We start from the raw sequence: 17,911 nt of genomic DNA on the forward strand, positions 1-17,911 counted from the left end.
AGCAGAAGCAAGAAGCAAGCATAGGTGTGATTCAAACGAACAAATCCTTAGTTTTACAAATTTTTCTTTGGCCCTCAATCAACGAGACCAATGTAAGTTTTGCACCGATTCTCTCTACATATGCAATGAATATGCTTGCTTTTTCTTACTCGAAAACTGGGTTCAAATCAATTATGCCGCATTCTTTTGTACGTATTCAACAAGCGTCGAGCTGGGATGGTGCCACAATTAGTAAAACCGAGCCGTGAATACTAACAAAATCCTAAGTAAATTCCAACACGGTCCTTTAACCTGAGTAACTCTCGCGTACCTCACTGCTCGTTCCTAATCACATCATCCCATACGTCCAACTTTTCGCCCATTCGCGGCATATACACCTCGATAGGTCCGAGCAGAATGTCGATGCGACGGGCACCGCAGTCGATCTTCCGGACGCCGCCACGTCACCGCCCCGTGCCGTCGGAAAAAAAAAAAATTGGGATTCTCAATTATGGCGGGAGGATTTCCGGTTTGAAAAGAACTCTCTACGCTCCCTCTCGCTGCACAAACCGCACCCCGCGTTTCATCAAAACTTCTCGCGTCTCTCTCTTCTTTTTCTTTCCTTTGGTTCATTTTTCTGATGGTTGGGGCGTCGTATTCGTACGTGCCTTCTACTTCAAAAAAAAAAAAAAAAACACAGTGGGTGACGAGACACCGTCGTCTTCTTCCTCTCGCCGGCCGTTCCCCAAAGCACCTCCCAGTTCCCACCGCATTCCCTTTCAGATCTGAACCGCGTCGCTCCTCCTGCGTTTCCCTTCTCGATCGCCCCCCTGCATTCCTCTCGCTCAGTGTTTCGGCGTCGAGCTCAGGGCTTCCCCGGGGTACGTCGAGAAGAGCAAAGCTTCTTCCTTTCCGAAGAAGGGCCTCGCAAGCCCAGGTCTGCGCTACCTGGGCGCTTTTTGCTGAACTGGGTCGGGTCGATAGTTGAAGGGGCGTTGCGGGTATGCGGGATTAGGGTTCTGGGTGCTGCTCCATTGTCGGTTTTGTTGCGTCTAGAGCCTTTAGATTCGTGAATTGTTTGGTTTCTGCCGGGGGTGGGAAGAAGAGGGGGTATAGATTTGAGGGTGGGGCTCGCCGGGGTCGATGGCGCAGCCGGAGGCCATACTGGAGTGGCTGCAGAAGGAAATGGGGTACCGGCCGTTGGGCCCGTACTCCGCTTCGGGCAAGTCGCAGGCGCCGTCGGCCGACTCGCTCCGCAAGATCTGCCGGGGGAACATGATCCCGGTGTGGAGCTTTCTGATCAAGCGGGTGAAATCCGAGAAGACGGTGGAGAATATAAGGAGGAACATCACGGTTCACGGCGGGGGAGATGGGGGCGGCGGCGGCGGCTCGGCGAGTTTGGGGAAGGAGGAGGGTAGAGGCAAAGGCAGGAGGAAGGAGAAAGTGGGCGGAGATGGTTCCGGCGGCCTTGCGGACAGCAGAGAGGCTGCACTGCAGGAGAGGGAATCGGCTGCGAAGGAGGTGGACAGGTTGAGGAACATTTTGAGGAGGCAGAGGAAGGATTTGAAGGCGAGGATGCTGGAGGTTTCGAGGGAGGAGGCTGAGAGAAAGAGGATGCTTGACGAGCGAGTAAATTACAGGTTTGAGTTCACTCGATTTTGTTGGTTTGATTTTGTTAAATCTGGTAGCTGCTGCTACTTATGATGGGTTAGATACTGATAACCAAGTAAGTGTGGGAAATTGAACATGGCATGGCGCGTAGTGTAATCATATCATGATAGAAGTGTCTTTGTCTATCTGGATCACTAGGATTCCAATCATGCAAATCCAAGAACATTACCTTTCTCTTAGGTTTTATCTTCGGAGTTCAAGAAGCACCTATCCTTCTTTCTGTTATGTTTTATCCCCGGCTTTTTATTTTAACAAACTCCTGCATCCCAATGGTTTTGCTTTAAGAAGTTTGTACATTCATTGAAGATTAGAATCCCTAGCAAAACATGAGAAAGCCCCTGAATGCGATAGTTTCCTTTGATTAAAAGTTAAAAATGCACCAATTTTGTAAGAGTTTTAGCTTTTGAATTGTTAATTGCATGGTCACATTGTTTCTCCTGTAGGCACAAGCAGGTGATGTTAGAATCTTATGACCAACAGTGTGATGAAGCAGCTAGAATATTTGGAGAATATCACAGACGACTTCATTATTATGTCATTCAGGCAAGGGATGCTCAGAGTTCCATTCTTCACCCTTCCTCTGAGCTGGCCAATAGTTATAGCGGAGGCGGTGATAAAGAAGCTGTTTATTCAACTGTCAAGGGTACAAAATCTGCTGAAGATGTTATCCTTATCGAAACCACTCGAGAAAAAAATGTACGGAAGGCATGTGAGTCTCTTGCTGCACACATGATCGAGAAAGTGCGCAACTGTTTTCCAGCTTATGAAGGAGGCGGTATACATATAAATCCTCAACTAGAAGCAGCTAAACTTGGATTTGATTTTGATGGAGAAATACCGGATGAGGTCGCAACTGTAATTTTGTATTGCCTCAAGAGTCCACCTTTACTGCTTCAGGCGATTACTGCATACACATCGCGGTTGAAAACATTGATTTCCAGAGAGATAGAGAAAATTGATGTCAGAGCTGATGCAGAAATACTTAGGTACGATATTTCCTTTCCAACATTTTCCGCTGGCTTCTTTCTGCCTCTGCTTGTTAGTTTACGTTTTAATCTTCTTACTTGAATTGTGGCTGGATTAATTAGGCACATGTTGCTATCCTATTTTCTCCACTTAGTTACCCGACTGGCATATGCCTCACTGTGCTCATGATCTCCTTAGTTTCTGAGCAGTTGCTTTTTTAATTATATAGAACATTCAATAGTATCGAGGAGGAGCTCAAAATGTAGTGTTTGTTTTGGCGTAGGCTTTTCTTGAATAGTGGTGTTATAGCCATGGAGCATCTCAGGTTTAAGATTTCAATGCAGTGTAATTTCATGATCTTGTTTAAAAGCTGCATCCTCTCAGGACCTTGAAATGGGTGGCAATTACTCATTGATGTGTTTTCTATTGTTCATTAAACGAGCTAATCCTTCAATCAATTTCACCTGTATCAAATGGCACACAGATGCATCCCATGACGCTAGTTCTTTAAAATGCAAGCAAAATATTAGTGATTGGTTTCTGCTGTTTCATCATTAAGCTCCATTTACTTCTTTCGTGCAGTTTTTGTCAGTTGAGCTTCTATTCGCAGAATTTTCAGATATTAACGCTTCTTATTTTTCATAATCAGATACAAGTACGAGAACAACAGAGTAATGGACGTTTCTTCTCCCGATGCTAATTCACCGTTAAATTATCAATTCTATGGTAATGGAAAGATAGGAGTTGATGTATCTTCTAGAGGAACCCAAAATCAGCTTCTTGAAAGACAGGTTATTTTCTCTTCCTGACATTAACTTCATTTATAATCTTGTAGACTTCTGGTTTAAATTTATCTTTATGCGACCAGTTTTTTCTTACTAAAATAGGACACTTATAATGCCAGTCATTTGTTCTTGTGCTGAACCTTCAACATATAATACTCAAAGTGATAAAAAGCAGATGAATGACTCCTGTCTCCTGTCCTTTTCATCCTCTATATTGTGAGCGATGCATGGCCGGCTAACTGGTTAGACTGCTTGATTTAGACAGATATCTTCAGCATTAGATTTGAAATGTAAATTTTCTTCGACAATTGTCCAATGTGAAAGTACATCTATACATGGAATAAAGATTGCACTTCTTTCTGTGAGATTATGGAGAAGAAAAACATTGCTTAGTCCATCAAATCAGTATCACATTGTATCTATCCACCCAAGTTAAAAAGATGGTGCTTTTGCTGCAGGTTTTGTGGTAGCCGATGTCTCACTTGCAGTTATTTATGTGCAGTTCAGGATTTCTGTTTTAGTTGCATCTATTTGTACTTTGACTTGTAAAAGAGCGCATCTTAACTAATATTTTCCTTTGTATATATCTCATCTGAGTTGGCACGTTCTTTTAACAACTCCATTCTTAGTGCTAAATCTCTTGAAGCCTAAAATCTTCTGCAACTATTATATTGTTGTGTCGTCAGCAACATTTTCTTCTGGACTTGTGGGGAAAAAATCAATATTTCCATTTTGCATCTTTGCAAAGTCATGCTTTCTTTTAATGTGATTCTTGTGGTTTGCGACTTCAGGTACATAAAGAGTAAGGAATTACATGCCTACGTGAAATCCATTTCCAATTAACTGTAGTTCTCACAAGTTTTTGTGTGATTATGACATGATGCCTGTTATTGTCTGCAGAAAGCACATGTTCAGCAGTTTTTGGCTACTGAAGATGCACTTAACAAAGCTGCGGAGGCCAGAGATTCCTGTCTAAGGCTTATACAAGTTCTGCAAGGAAGTAGGGATGTGGCTTCTGCAAAAACAGTTGGTACTGGGGTAAAATCGCAGAATGTTGGCAGCCTTCGGCAGTTGGAGGTGAACTCTTTTTTATGATAGCTTTTCTGTTCTTTGTTTTTTTTTTTGTTTGGGGGGGGGGGGGGGGGGGTCGGGTTTGGACTAAGGAAAGAGAGATGATGGGACAAATGAATGTAGCGTAGAGAATATGATATATTTTCCGAACATAGAGTCATATTAGCTCATGCTCCTGGTTATCACTCCTCTCACGTCTTTTGTCTATGAATCATTTCCATATGATTCATGAACTACCTTCACCTTCACAGTTCCTTACGCACTTGTCTATAAAAATATCAAAGTTTATTATGTGCGTTTGGTTTTCAGGTTTGTATATTGCTGCACTAGTTAAATTGCATTTTTTTTTTCCATTCATGTAGTTGGAAGTTTGGGCCAAGGAAAGGGAAGCTGCTGGGTTGAGGGCAAGCTTGAACACTTTGATGTCTGAAATCCAACGACTAAACAAATTATGTGCTGAGCGAAAAGAAGCTGAAGATTCACTGAAGAAAAAATGGAAAAAGATCGAAGAGTTTGATGCCCGCAGATCGGAACTTGAAACCATATATACAGCTCTACTCAAGGCTAATATGGTAAATTCTCAGTGCCATTTTTTCTTTTTGTCATTTGAGAACATGTTCAATTTCGGAAGGAATGATTGTCGAGCGGATTTAGCTAAAAGCCGGTGACTTGTTAAGATGCTTAGAGGAAAGCCAATTAATCTATATATTGGTTCCTATTTGCTTATTCTTAACTTTATTTATTCAGTTATTAATTTTTTTGTGGGGGGGGAAGGGTGTCGGCAAGCTAGGTTATTTATCTGAGTATCTTTGTCTTTGCATGAAATGCCTTGCCAGGGTAACTACATTCTGACCTCTGGAATGTTCCCCTACTTTTGACAACAAGAATGACTTTTGAATAGTATTGAGGACTATAAGTAGTGTGGATCTATTTTTTCATCACTCGGTTCTGAACTGGTTTAGTTACTTTGGTGGAGTTTGATTCTCTGGTTGAATTTAATTCATTCTGGGCTGCATAAGTGCAATGCTATTGCTTCTTTAGGGGACCATAAAGTTCTTGTTCATTTGGAAAATATTGTAGGATGCTGCAGCCTGTTGGAATCAGCAGCCATTAGTCGCCAGGGAATATGCAGCAAGCACTATAATCCCGGTATGCACAATTGTGATAGACATCTCAAACAGTGCAAAAGATCTACTCGATAAAGAAGTTTCTGCCTTCTGCAGAAGTCCGGATAACAGCCTCTACATGCTCCCATCAACCCCCCAGGTATTTATGAAGGAAATTTATATCATTGAACCTATAGCTAGATGCTAATTTTTCTTGTCAGTAATGTTGGCGACTTGGCGTTTAAGTTTCTGGCTACCATTTTTAAAGAGCTATTATTCTGATTGGTGGGTTACAACCATGGCATCACTCACATCCCAGTTAGTTAATTTTGCATGTGGGGGATGTTCATAATTTGTAACCCACCAATCATAAGGGTGGTTGGAGGATGTTTCCTCTAATCAGAGTTTGAGGAAAATATAGCTGTTTACAAAATCCAACTGGTTTGTTGTGGCAATTAGTTGTTTTTCTCTTGGTCTAAATATTTTTATCCTATTTCATAATCAGATTGGATATAGTCTAGAGAACTTGAAACAAATGATAATTTCGGATATGCTGTGTCAGAAGTGCAATACCTAAAATTTGTTGGTCTGGTAGTTTTGGTGATATATAGAGAGTACTTGCTCTTTTGGTCCGCCGCTTCAAAGAATATCTATTGTGAATTAAAAAGCTGCACGTCTGTTCAAATTTAGGTGTAGAGATTGATAATACTCTCATATTGCAAGTGCTTCATGAATTGTTATGGTTGTGTGATAGTGACTTTGGTCCTTTCCTTTCAAAATATAATGGCGCATGCCTTTCGCTCTGTTTTCATAAGAAATGGTTTGGTAGCATGTTCCTCCATGATTTTATTGTTGGCATTGTTTGTAAAGAACTTGTTCTCCCTTTCCATGAGCTATTCTGTGACAAAGCTTTATTTCTGTGTCATCTTTTGTGATGTGTGATTTGAAGGAAACATGTTTTTGAAATGATTCACAAGACAATGGGGAAGAGTCCATGAGAAAATTAGAAGACAGAAAGTTTGAGTGAGATTTCCTCCATGAGGCTTCTTAGTTCTTAGGACTTTTGTTCTTGAACTTGTCTTGGTATTACCTTATTGACTTAATCTGCAAAATCTTTCTCACTGGTTTTGTATTTTATGTATGATGAGGGGCCCTCTTATTTATTTTTCTCTTTGATAAATATTTATACAAAAAGGCTAGTTGGCATTGCATAAATTAACTACATATTCAACGCTTCACTATTTTATCATTTATAAACGGGCACTTTTGATGCTTTAACTCCCAAGTGGGGTAGCATCAAATTACAATCTCCATTATGATTGTATTGTGACACTTGATCAAGAGATAGAGATTTAGAGTCCTTGTGATGTAATTGTAATAACTCAACACGCGCCTCTCTCTTTCCATTGTAGTTCATATTTGAATATTACCTTCATGATTTATGTTAGGCACTCCTGGAGTCTATGGGTTCTAGTGGATCCACAGGACCTGAAGCTGTTGCTGCTGCTGAAAAAAATGCTGCTTTATTGACTGCAAGAGCTGGAGCCAGGGATCCGTCAGCTGTGCCATCGATATGCCGTGTTTCTGCTGCTCTCCAGTATCCGGCTGGTGAGTTAAATGGATCTTTATGGAGAAAGTTTCTGGAAGAGAGTGGGCATGCATTTTCTTGTCAGTCAAAGCACTATAAATGACATCTTAGCCATGATACTGGGCCAGAGACTAGTTGAAATTGAATTTCTTTTGATGGTTGTGCTTTTATGTGTCAGGATGTCTGTGCCATTGCACTGTTTTAAATTAGATTCTTCTCTGGCTTGGATTTAAGAGCTTTTGGTGACTTGTAATTGTAGGACGTGGTGTATTTGAATTTTATGGTGATAGGGATAGATCAACTACATGAAGAGATCCAGTTGTCCTCTACTCCAATGTCTAATCAACTGCTCAGATTAGAGCTGCGCTTTTAATATACAACAGAGTCAGTCTCTGTTCTATGTCCTCCTGGAGTTTTCATGAGGGCTTAATAATTGCAGCAGTGCTAGCCTTTGTGGATAATTCATTTATGTTAATTATTTGTTCATCAATGTAGGTATGGAGGGGTCAGATGCTGCTTTAGCGTCAGTACTAGAGTCCTTGGACTTCTGTTTAAAACTACGTGGTTCTGAGGCTAGTGTGTTGGAGGACTTGGCAAAAGCCATCAATTTGGTGCATGTCCGGCAGGACCTTGTGGAAAGCAGTCATACATTGCTAAACCACGCATACCGTGCTCTGCAAGAATATGAAAGGTGTACTTATCTTCTTATGTTTGAGGCTACTTTTAGGCTATTTGCTTCTTCTTTTACTTCTCATCCAATGTTGCTGGAAGCCTGTCCATGCATACTTGTTTCAGCATTCTAGTCAATTAGTTGAATCCATTTTGAGGCCAGGAAGAGGTGACAAGGACCATATATATGGATGGGCTATTAGATTTCACTTACTTTTCAGGAAGAGAAAATATTCATCAGTTATGATATATCTGGACCGGTGGACTGTAAACTTGAAAATGTACTTTGTGCATTTCTTTTTCAATTTAACCTCCATCCCGTTGAGCAGCAAGTAAGAAAAAATGCATCCTTCATTGTCGTGGAGTATTTTTAGGCCACCGAGTCAAATTTCAACCTTTTCAAGTCCTTGCATGTTTTTCATCCTTTTTACCTTGAGATTTGCACAATTTAGCCTTTCATACTGTACTTGTTCTCATAAAATTTTTATGTTTCAGAATATCTGGTTTTGAGTATAACAGCTAAGATTGCACGTTTCAGGGCTACTAGCTACTGTTTGAATTTGGCTGCCGAACAAGAGAAAATTGTCACAGATAAGTGGTTGCCTGAGCTTAAGGCTGCAGTGTCAAATGCTCATAATTGCTTTGAAGATTGCAGATATGTTGCGGGTTTGGTGAGTACCACGAATGACCAACAAATTGTCGGAATCACCCATTTTTTCCCATCAAATATCACATGACGTTTGAGTACAGGGTGTAGGCCTTAGCTTATATCAGAATGTACGAGGCATTTGGTTCACTTTTTAAGAAATGCCTACATGATGTCAACTGTCAGCTGGAGATTGTATCTTCATAGTTGCTGACTAGTACATATGTGCTTATACTTTTCTTTTTTTCACTGAGCGAGATATTTGCTTGTATCTTAGATTTGGTAGAAGTGGCATTGACTTCTGCGTTCCTGTTGCGGTAAAGTAACTTGTAGAATTTATGGCTAGAGTGAATGAAATGAACTGATTCACATGTCTTCTATTTCTGCTACAGACTTATTTTGGTCATGCCTGACTCTTGGTTTTGACATTGGCAGCTTGATGAATGGTGGGAGCAGCCTGCAGCAACTGTTGTTGACTGGGTTACAGTTGATGGTCAAAATGTCGCCACTTGGCATAACCATGTCAAACAGCTTCTTGCGTTTTACGATAAGGAACTCTTGTGAGCCCAGCTCAAGGAACCTCTGAGGACAATCTTCAATTGCCTGGTTCTGGAACAAGTTCCTAAATTTAACTTGCTAATGGTTCTTATGACATTGAAGTTCCAGGATAATTACATTGGACCAGAAGCAGTTGGCATTATTGTGGTATTTACTGCTTACTCCTCCCAGATACTTTTGACAACTTGAGAGGGAAAATTTCACAATCTCTGTGATAAAGGTTGAGATTCATCAGCACTGATCGTCCGCCTACGTTGTTGGATTCTGTATAGTGTGATTGTGTTGCTTCTTTAGAAGCATTTTCTGTATAAAATGTTTATTATAGCTTTGACTCTGGTGGTTCACTTTGCCACTGTTCTTTGGCTGAGAATGAAGACTGATGCCACTTGAGTCGTCTCGAGTTGCCTGCAGCAACTTGTGATTGTAATTTTGTATTGTTTGAGAAGGGTGTCACATGAGGAATACATGACGTGTTGATAGTTACCAAACGAGATTTGCATTATTATTATGGTTGAATTTCATTTTTTAAGAGTGGATAGAAGGTCGATTTGTTCAGCTGTCCTTGGAAATGTAATTTATGCAGAAATAATGGTGTGCAAGGTTCAGTTTACCATGTGATGTATTCATCAATCTCCGACTGTCTTACAACAGAAAGTCTTTGTGAGCAAAATCTGTTACCCATAAGCATATCAACCGGGCCGTCTCAATTATATCAATATGCATCGGTGGGGATCCCGAGAGCATACTTCAGTCATGGACTGCGCTGGTAAGTCACTGTCCACCCGTGTCCGATGAGTTCGTCCATGGTTTCTAAATTCCTGAAAAGTTCGAGTCTCAAAATAATTGGGGTTAATTCCAAAAAAGCATTAACTTTAAGGTCGGAGGACAGAATTTAGGCGAACTTTTTTTCCATAAAAGACCAACATTTAAAGCCGAGGTGACGATTACTTACGACTTTTTTGTCTTTTGTAAAAAGCACGAACTTTCATTTAAATCCCAAATTTGGCCCACTCCATTGATTTTATGTTTGAAGTTATCCTTGTTTGAGAAAAAAGTTATGGTGATGAGCCTGGCGAATCTCTTCCATCGACAAGGCGGCGTCCGCTCGACGGTGGGTGGTGCTTCAGAAACGGTTTCTTCATTACGAGCAATGGGTTGAAGTTGAAACAACAATTTTGCTGTAACATCTTTCCAGTGGTGGTGGTAGGGCAATTCAAACCATGCTGGTGAATTGCTGGATTTGTGTGCCTCAAAATAATTGTTTCCTCGTTGTTATGGTCTACCAAATAATGGGTTGAAGTTGAAACAACAATTTTGCTGTAACATCTTTCCAGTGGTGGTGGTAGGGCAATTCAAACCATGTTGGTGAATTGCTGGATTTGTTTACCTCATGTTTGCTTATGCACTCAAAGCTGCATTCCCTCACAGTCTCTTTGACAACCTTATTTTCACCATCAACGTTGAAAGGACAACCTAAGAATGGCAATGACGTGAGCCACTTCACATGACGCTTCGGGTCGTCTTTTAGCTCTTCATAGGTAATGAAGAACACATTCCCCGGCCTAGCCAGCCTCTCCTTCCAATACTTCAAGACATGTTCATAATATGGTCCGAATGGAACCACCCCGCTGCAGAACTTGTTGGCCGCAACACCTATTGGCACGTGGTTCTCAAACATCTTCCCCCTCCGAGCACAGTGCCATAGCGAGATGAATGTGTCCTTGGGGTTCAGAGTCGCATAAATGATGCGACAATCGGAAGATTCGAATCTATCAGCTAGTATATGATATGCAACATGGCATTAGAAATGCGAATTGAATCATCAGTTCTGGAAATTTATAGTCAGTCCAGTGAGTGAAGGTGTGAAATTGCAGCCACCACTTAATGGGAAACAAATTCAAATTTGGCTTTGCACGTCCAGGTTGGCCAAATTGGGTAGAGTTTGGCATGGCTTGCCATAGGTGCTGCTAGTTAGGGAGCATCATTCAATAAGACATGGGAAGGAGAGGAAAGGAGTTGAGTTCAAGCTTGGCTTTCCGGTGAGAGCATTGTCTTAGAATATATAAGAACTGGGAAACGAATGCGTGAACTTATATCATCCCTCGACTGGATCGTAGGAATTCTGGTTGTTTTATTCGTTAGTACACAAGAAATTACGAAGTTGTCTTGCATAGCCTAACTCCACACGTGCTTCATTGATTCATCAGCACGCTTTGTCAAAAGCCAACCAAAGAGGCAGTTGCCAGGACACACTCGGAATCAATGAATCAAGATTGGCATTCCGCATATGAATCTGAAATTGTGCGCACAACCGTTAACCAGCTTCAAAAGCCATCAGAACGTGACGCGAAATGTAATCTATCTTAACGATCCCCCTTGTGCTAAAAGCCAATTTGGTCGCCTGAGCTTCGTGTGTCCTGTGCAACCAAAACTCGTGGATGAGGGCTTGCTGAAATTTCAATGCATATAAAGAACGGCGTCGCAGCCATACATAGATAAAAGACTGGCACGAGGAATCGAAAAGGCCTCTAGTTTTGATATTGACTCAAGGTCGAGCGTGCAATCGTTTACTAAAAAAAATGTAAAACTGTTAAAACGCAGTGCAGAATATGTTTAGATCTTAACACTATACTTTTAGTTTCTTACTGCTCTCATGCAATCACATCGCTTGATGGACTTGAAATGATAAGTTGAGCTTCATCTGAACTGAGAACAGTAGACTGCGGATGTCCGAAGACCAAATAATTCAAAAGGTGTCCGACTCGAGTTCAATAATCTAAAAGCTCTTCTAATGTAAAAGTGTATAGACTCTTGTCTCACATATGAAGCATCTTCTGCATCGAATATATCATGTGTCACCACCAGAATTATGACATTTTAAAACTCTTGAAGTACAGAAGTCCTTTATCGAGTGAAGTATATGCATCAGTAGTGAAGTGCATATCATGGAATGAAATCCCAGATCCGAGTCCAATCAAAGGGAATTTAATCCCCCCATGACCGCCTTCGAGAGCCTTCCAGTGTCAATAAATTATCCTGTTGCCGAGAGACCGACTAGACTGTTATGGTTCGATGAAATCGATCGGGTCCTTCAAGAGACCCAAAGATCGAACTTTGGCCACACAAACATGTTCCCATCTCGCGGTTAAAACGTGAAATGGCTCACCGCACCACATACTTATCATAGTAGTTATGTAAGATAGTTTCTCGTGTCCTCGAGATTTTTGCATCAGAGAATTAAAAATCAGGCTTCAAGCCCGAGATCTCAGGGTTTCTTGATCTCAATCGCTTTAACCCTCTACTAAACTCAAGAGTCAATATTCGTACAGAAGAAGTTAGAGCTTATCATATATGTTTTGATTGAAGAAAGTGTCCATAGGATCGTACATAAAGAGCCTGCCCACCATCATGTCCCAATCTATTTCGTGCCGGACAAATATCAGTCATCATCAACCCAAATAATTTCCAACCAAAAGCGACGTTTGAACTCTTAGCTGACACAGTTTGAGAAGAAGAGACCCATGTTCAGAACCCTAAAGCCTGCCCGTGAAGCATTGAACTTCGATTTCTTGGAACCCCGTGAAGACAACGATGTTCGGAAGAACAGGACAAGAAAAGGCAATCTTGGTGTTTCAAAAACAAGGATTGGGAAAAGAAACGTAGTCTTAGCGGAATAAGACAGTTTTAAACCTGGCTTAGCGAATTGATGAAGTGAACAAGCTCGTCAATCTCAAACACGCAGAAAGTACCTATCCGATATAACTGCGTTTAACCTTATGATTGGGTCGCCTTAATCGATGTGTTCCACCGGTTCGATAAATGGAATGACAAACCAATCCTTTCTCTATGGAGGATGGATACAACAAAGCTCCAACATTGTATGTGGACTGCAATTCTGAGAGACTTCAAGTTCCAACACATAGTCATCCTCAGACTCAACATGGGCTGTTTCTCTCTTCTCCTTCTTTTTCTTTGGTTATTGGATTGAAAGATGACTACAAGAACTGACAAAAAGAGAGAATCTGTGTGTGGCTACTCTACATTTCTCGTGACTCAAATGGGTCCCGATTAGATTCTTTATTGGCGGTTTCACATCAACAAAGAAACAAAAGGGGACACCATGTGTGAGCCAACAATGACCCCCAGGCATGCAAGAGTTCTCCTCTATCTACCCTTTTTTCCATCCCAAAATCACCTCTCCCTCCTTTTGTTTCTTTCAATTACTGCGTCTGAATCGCGTCCTCGATGTCATTTTCAAGCCTCGGTTCACCTCCTAAGTCCTGTTAATCGAACCCAAGTGCTTGTGCCCTTTTTTTCACTTTCTTTTTGAATGATTGGAAACGGCTTGTGTTCACATTAATACATCAAACCGGCTACTGAACATTGATATGGTTGGTTCAAGTGTGCCTCAGACTCAGACAACAGAAAGAGACATAGGAAGCAAACTTATCTCTTAGTAAACCCAATCTAACACAGAACTAAAGATTGCCAGGAGGTCCATATAAAAAGCCAAAGAAGAATGTTATGAGAGCAAAGGGAAGCATATCAGAATGCCAATGCCTAGGTTTCTGATAGCTATTATCTTTCTCAGTTTGAGAATATTAGATGTTTCGGAGGCTGCCCATGAAGAGAAGGTTCCATCTGCACTAGTTGTGGGCACTGTTTTCTGTGACAAATGCTTCAAGCAAGAGTTCTCAAGGACCAGTCACTTCATTTCAGGTCCAATTTACTCATCACCAAACGTAAAGAGATAGTGATTTCCTGTGATTTCATTCTTTTTGTTGTCTAGACTTCATGTGTTATAGCTCCAATTTGTGTCTAAAAACAGAATTCCACCAACTTGCGTGTGTATGCAGGTGCATATGTTTCGATATAATGAGGAAACTCGAGCTCGAGCCTTTTTTGTTACCTAGACTTCATGTGTTATAGCTCCAATTTGTGTCTAAAAACAGAATTCCACCAACTTGCGTGTGTATGCAGGTGCATATGTTTCGATAGAATGCGGAAACTCGAGCTCGAGCCTGAGCTTCCGACGAGAAGTGAGGACGAATAAGCATGGAAAATTCAAGGTCCGTTTACTGCCTTCGATGGGCAAATATGTGCAGAGAGTCGAGGGCTGCGCAGTGAAGCTGATGAAAAGCGGCGATCCGGGCTGCAGCACCGTGTCCTTAGGTGTTTCATCTTCGCTTCGACTAAAGTCAATGAGGCACGGACTCCGCATATTCTCGGCAGGGCTTCTCACTTTCAAGCCCCCGAAACAACCGGGCAGGTGCACCGAAGGTCCAGCTCCAGGAGTTCCCAAGTTCAGTTCCAAGAAAAACTCGATACCCTCGAAAAATTTTCTCCCACCAATCCCAGGGCTAACGCCGCCATCATTTCCTTTCCCATTTCCATCACCACCGCCATTAATCCCTTTGCCACCAATCCCATGGCTGACGCCGCCACCGCCACTGATTCCTCTGCCACCGATCCCGTGGTTGACACCGCCACCGTCGCCATTCATTCCTTTGCCACCAATCCCGTGGCTGACCCCGCCGCCACCGCCGTCATTCCCCTTCCCTATCCCTCCACTGCCGTCGTTCCCACCAATACCGGGATTTACTCCCCCGCCGCCTCCGCCACCATCATTCCCTTTTCCTCCGTTGCCACCATTCCCGCCACTGCCACCAATTCCTTTCCCACCACTACCCGGATTCACTCCATCTCCGCCACCACCACCTCCTCCTCCCCCACCGTCCTTCCCCTTTCCTCCTCTCCCTCCAATATTCCCATTCCCTCCACCACCCCATTCCCCTTGTAAACGCCCAGCTTCAACTCGCCCAGAGAAGATTTCCCCATGATTAAACTACAATTAGTCCATACATACACAAATTAGTTGCACCATATTTTCTACTGCTATTTCCATGCTTTTTTATAGTGTCGTGCTAATTATTGCACCTCCTCTGGTATGCGGTGTGCAAATCTGTAGCGTGTAATTTGTCAATTATATTGTAATATAAGAATGTGCTCTCCTACTGTGCAATTTCAGTTCAGCAATTCACTCACCGTTAGAAGGTTTTCGGGTCAGCATTACATTAGTAAGTCGAAGCAACTTCATTATTTGACGCGAGGACAAAGATCAATGACATGTAGGGTTTGTTTTCTCTGTGGGGATATAATATACCGTCGCTTATAATGGCGGTAGCTTTGAAAGTACAGTGACTGTGAAGCTTGGATCCTCGTATTGCATAAATTAATTAACCGGATTTGTAGGTTTTGCCCTACGTGAGCTGGTTCTTCATGTGTAACTCACAAGTCACATTCAGACAACAAGAAAGAGCCCAAAAGGCAAAAACTGTCTTTGTTGGACTTTAAACCTATCACAAGATCATCAGGAGCTCTATATACTATATGGGACACAAGAAGAGAGTGCTCTGAGATGAACTGAGAATCAGTCATAATGACAATGCTCTCGAGGTCTCTGATAACATTGCTCTCGCTCGCTTTCGGGCTATATCATGGTTCCGGGGCAGCCCACGAGGAGAACCTCCCATCTGCACAGGTTGTGCCCTCTGGCACTTCGCCACCGGTCCTGGGGTTCATGACGCCGCCACGGCCGCCCTTTTTCCCTTTCCCTGTCGCTCCACGCCCACCACTGCCGCCTTTCCCGAGGCCGCCACCAACTCCTTTCCCACCCGCACCTGGATTTACTCCACCGCCACCATCGATTCCTTTCCCGGCCCCTCCGTTGTCACCACCATCGATTCCTTTCCCGGCCCCACCGTCGTCACCACCATCGATTCCTTTCCCGGCCCCTGCTTTGTCACCACCATCGATTCCTTCGCCGCCACTAACAAGATTTACTCCGCCGCCACTACCAGGATTTACTCCACCGCCACTATCAGGATTTACTCCGCCTCCTTCATTCTCTTTCCCCGTACCCCCATCGCCAGTTCTCCCGCCGCCGTCACCATTTCCCTCGCCACCATCCCCAGGATTTATTATGCCGCCGCTGACTCCGACTCCACCATCCTTCCCTTCTCCTCCTCTCCCTCCGACAGCTCCATTGCCACCATCTCCTCTCTCCTTAAATGCCCCTCCTGCTTCAACTCTCCCAAAGATGTCCCCTTGATCGAACTATAGTACTATACATCATACATTCACATAGGTAACATTTCTCGTTCTAGTATTTCCACCACCTTTTTCTTTTCAAATAAGGATTCCTCCTACGTCCATTGGATTTGTGGGCGTTCAGGACGTTACAGAACTCTGTCTCTTGTAATCTGTCCATGAGATGGTAGAATTCCATCTGTTGAATGTATGTTGCAGAGGAATAATTGGCCCATGGTTACAGGGGTTTCGGTTCATAATGTAATAACAATCCTAAGCAATTGCGAAGCACTGTCTGTAAATTTGGTTTGATGGGACAATGTTGTGTTTGATGTGATACTCGCGAGTCTCGAACTCATCGTCTATAACCCGCCTTTTGATCGGATTAGAGAGCTAGACTTTAATATGGCGTATGAAAGCCGTGATATTGCGTAACAAGGAAAAAAATTTCTCCCCGAATGGAAGCATCGAAGGAAAAGGCCCATTACTATAGACTTTTTGTTTTCTCTATCTAGGTGATACTATATTTGTTAACCTTATGGGAGGGGATAGTCTTAAGTATCTGATTTGCATGTGTGTTTAAGGCACATGTCACAGATTTGATTCCACAACACAAACCGCAAACAAGCTCGTATAATTCCCTATCCGGGCCGCTCAATCTAGGGGCGAGCAATGGTCAAGGTTCAATCTGGGAACCGGCCAAAAGTCGATTTTAAGGTAGACTTGTTTAGTTCCCGATTCTAGGTTTTTTTCTGAAAACGGCCCCTCCAATTTGGTCCCTGTTCTAGCTTTGGAACCGGAGTACCTGGACCATGCTCACCCCTAGCTCAACGACTCTTCCGGAGATAGATTTCTCCTTGCTTAAACTATGATAAGTGCATACATACAAAATAAACAGGTACAAATATTTTCTATTGCCTTTTCCATGCTTTATGTTTTTTAAGTTTCGTCCTAATTATTGCACCTCCTTTGGATGTGTGTGCAAATCCGTAGCGTGTAATTTGTCAATTAGATTGTAAAATAAAAATATATCTCCTATCATAAAATTTCAATCGAGCAATTTAGTCATAGTGGATTGCCACTCCTTATGCAAGAACCACGACCCACTGACGAAATATTTGTCCAGTTTAACAGTATAATTAGAAGGGAAACATCGAAAAGGTTTTGAGGCCAAAGATGGAGACTGACTGTTTTTACATTGGATTGCATCATATGTAAACTTCAATTCATGAGGCTTTAGTAACTTGAAATGCAAGCTGAACACTGCCAAGAAGACACTTTTTTTCATTATAGGGATGGAGATTACTTCAAGAATCAGTGAAATCTGCAGCTACTTGCTCGTAATTTGACCTTTTCACTGTAAACTAAGGATCAAAGACAAGCAGGTGTGAGCAAAACAATGAAACCAAAGCCTATGCTAGAGCACTCCTGAATTCTACCTCATCCTTCCCCAATCAACCCTTCTTTTTGGTCCGTTTTGATGTCGGTTTGATGGTGCGGCGAATCAGCTTTCTTGTACTAGACTAAAGGTCCGCGCCCCCTCTCGATTCGCTCGGAGGAGGCTGCCAGGCCATCTGCATCGGGACTAGATATTGCACCTGGGAAAATACTTCCTTGCGACATGACTGACCACGAGAGAGTGCGTCGAGTAAGAACGGTAAGCCGAGACCGTTGTGCTTTTTCTGACCTTCTCTATCAATGTTGTTGAGGAAAAGATGAGTTCGGAGGAGCAAATTAATAACCGGATTTGTAGGTTTTGCCCTGTGTGAGCTTCTTCTTCATG

General features: G+C 42.5%; 4 protein-coding genes across 4 annotated transcripts; 3 read left to right on the plus strand and 1 right to left on the minus strand.

The window, feature by feature from the left end:
- The first annotated feature begins 662 nt into the window (after positions 1–662).
- Positions 663–9,568, plus strand: LOC115686459 (AUGMIN subunit 5). The gene is made up of 10 exons (XM_056313720.1): positions 663–1,619; positions 2,094–2,636; positions 3,266–3,407; positions 4,302–4,478; positions 4,835–5,044; positions 5,553–5,738; positions 7,027–7,186; positions 7,662–7,857; positions 8,374–8,506; positions 8,917–9,568. The coding sequence occupies exons 1-10, from the start codon at positions 1,123–1,125 to the stop codon at positions 9,043–9,045; spliced, it is 2,373 nt and encodes a 790-aa protein (XP_056169695.1). The 5' UTR covers positions 663–1,122; the 3' UTR covers positions 9,046–9,568.
- A 750-nt stretch (positions 9,569–10,318) lies between these two features.
- Positions 10,319–10,717, minus strand: LOC130138787 (cytosolic sulfotransferase 15-like). Its single transcript, XM_056313903.1, has one exon. The coding sequence runs from the start codon at positions 10,715–10,717 to the stop codon at positions 10,319–10,321; it is 399 nt and encodes a 132-aa protein (XP_056169878.1).
- A 2,711-nt stretch (positions 10,718–13,428) lies between these two features.
- Positions 13,429–15,061, plus strand: LOC115688273 (leucine-rich repeat extensin-like protein 3). The gene is made up of 2 exons (XM_030614047.2): positions 13,429–13,758; positions 14,020–15,061. The coding sequence occupies exons 1-2, from the start codon at positions 13,590–13,592 to the stop codon at positions 14,877–14,879; spliced, it is 1,029 nt and encodes a 342-aa protein (XP_030469907.1). The 5' UTR covers positions 13,429–13,589; the 3' UTR covers positions 14,880–15,061.
- LOC130138788 (uncharacterized) lies at positions 15,041–16,465 on the plus strand. The gene is made up of 3 exons (XM_056313904.1): positions 15,041–15,101; positions 15,458–15,862; positions 15,911–16,465. The coding sequence occupies exons 1-3, from the start codon at positions 15,041–15,043 to the stop codon at positions 16,159–16,161; spliced, it is 717 nt and encodes a 238-aa protein (XP_056169879.1). The 3' UTR covers positions 16,162–16,465.
- The last annotated feature ends 1,446 nt before the right edge of the window (positions 16,466–17,911 follow it).

Source organism: Syzygium oleosum, unplaced genomic scaffold (assembly GCF_021117445.2).
Source record: "Syzygium oleosum isolate NSW1041296 unplaced genomic scaffold, Sole_v2.1 Sole_v2.08, whole genome shotgun sequence".
NCBI lineage: Eukaryota > Viridiplantae > Streptophyta > Magnoliopsida > Myrtales > Myrtaceae > Syzygium > Syzygium oleosum.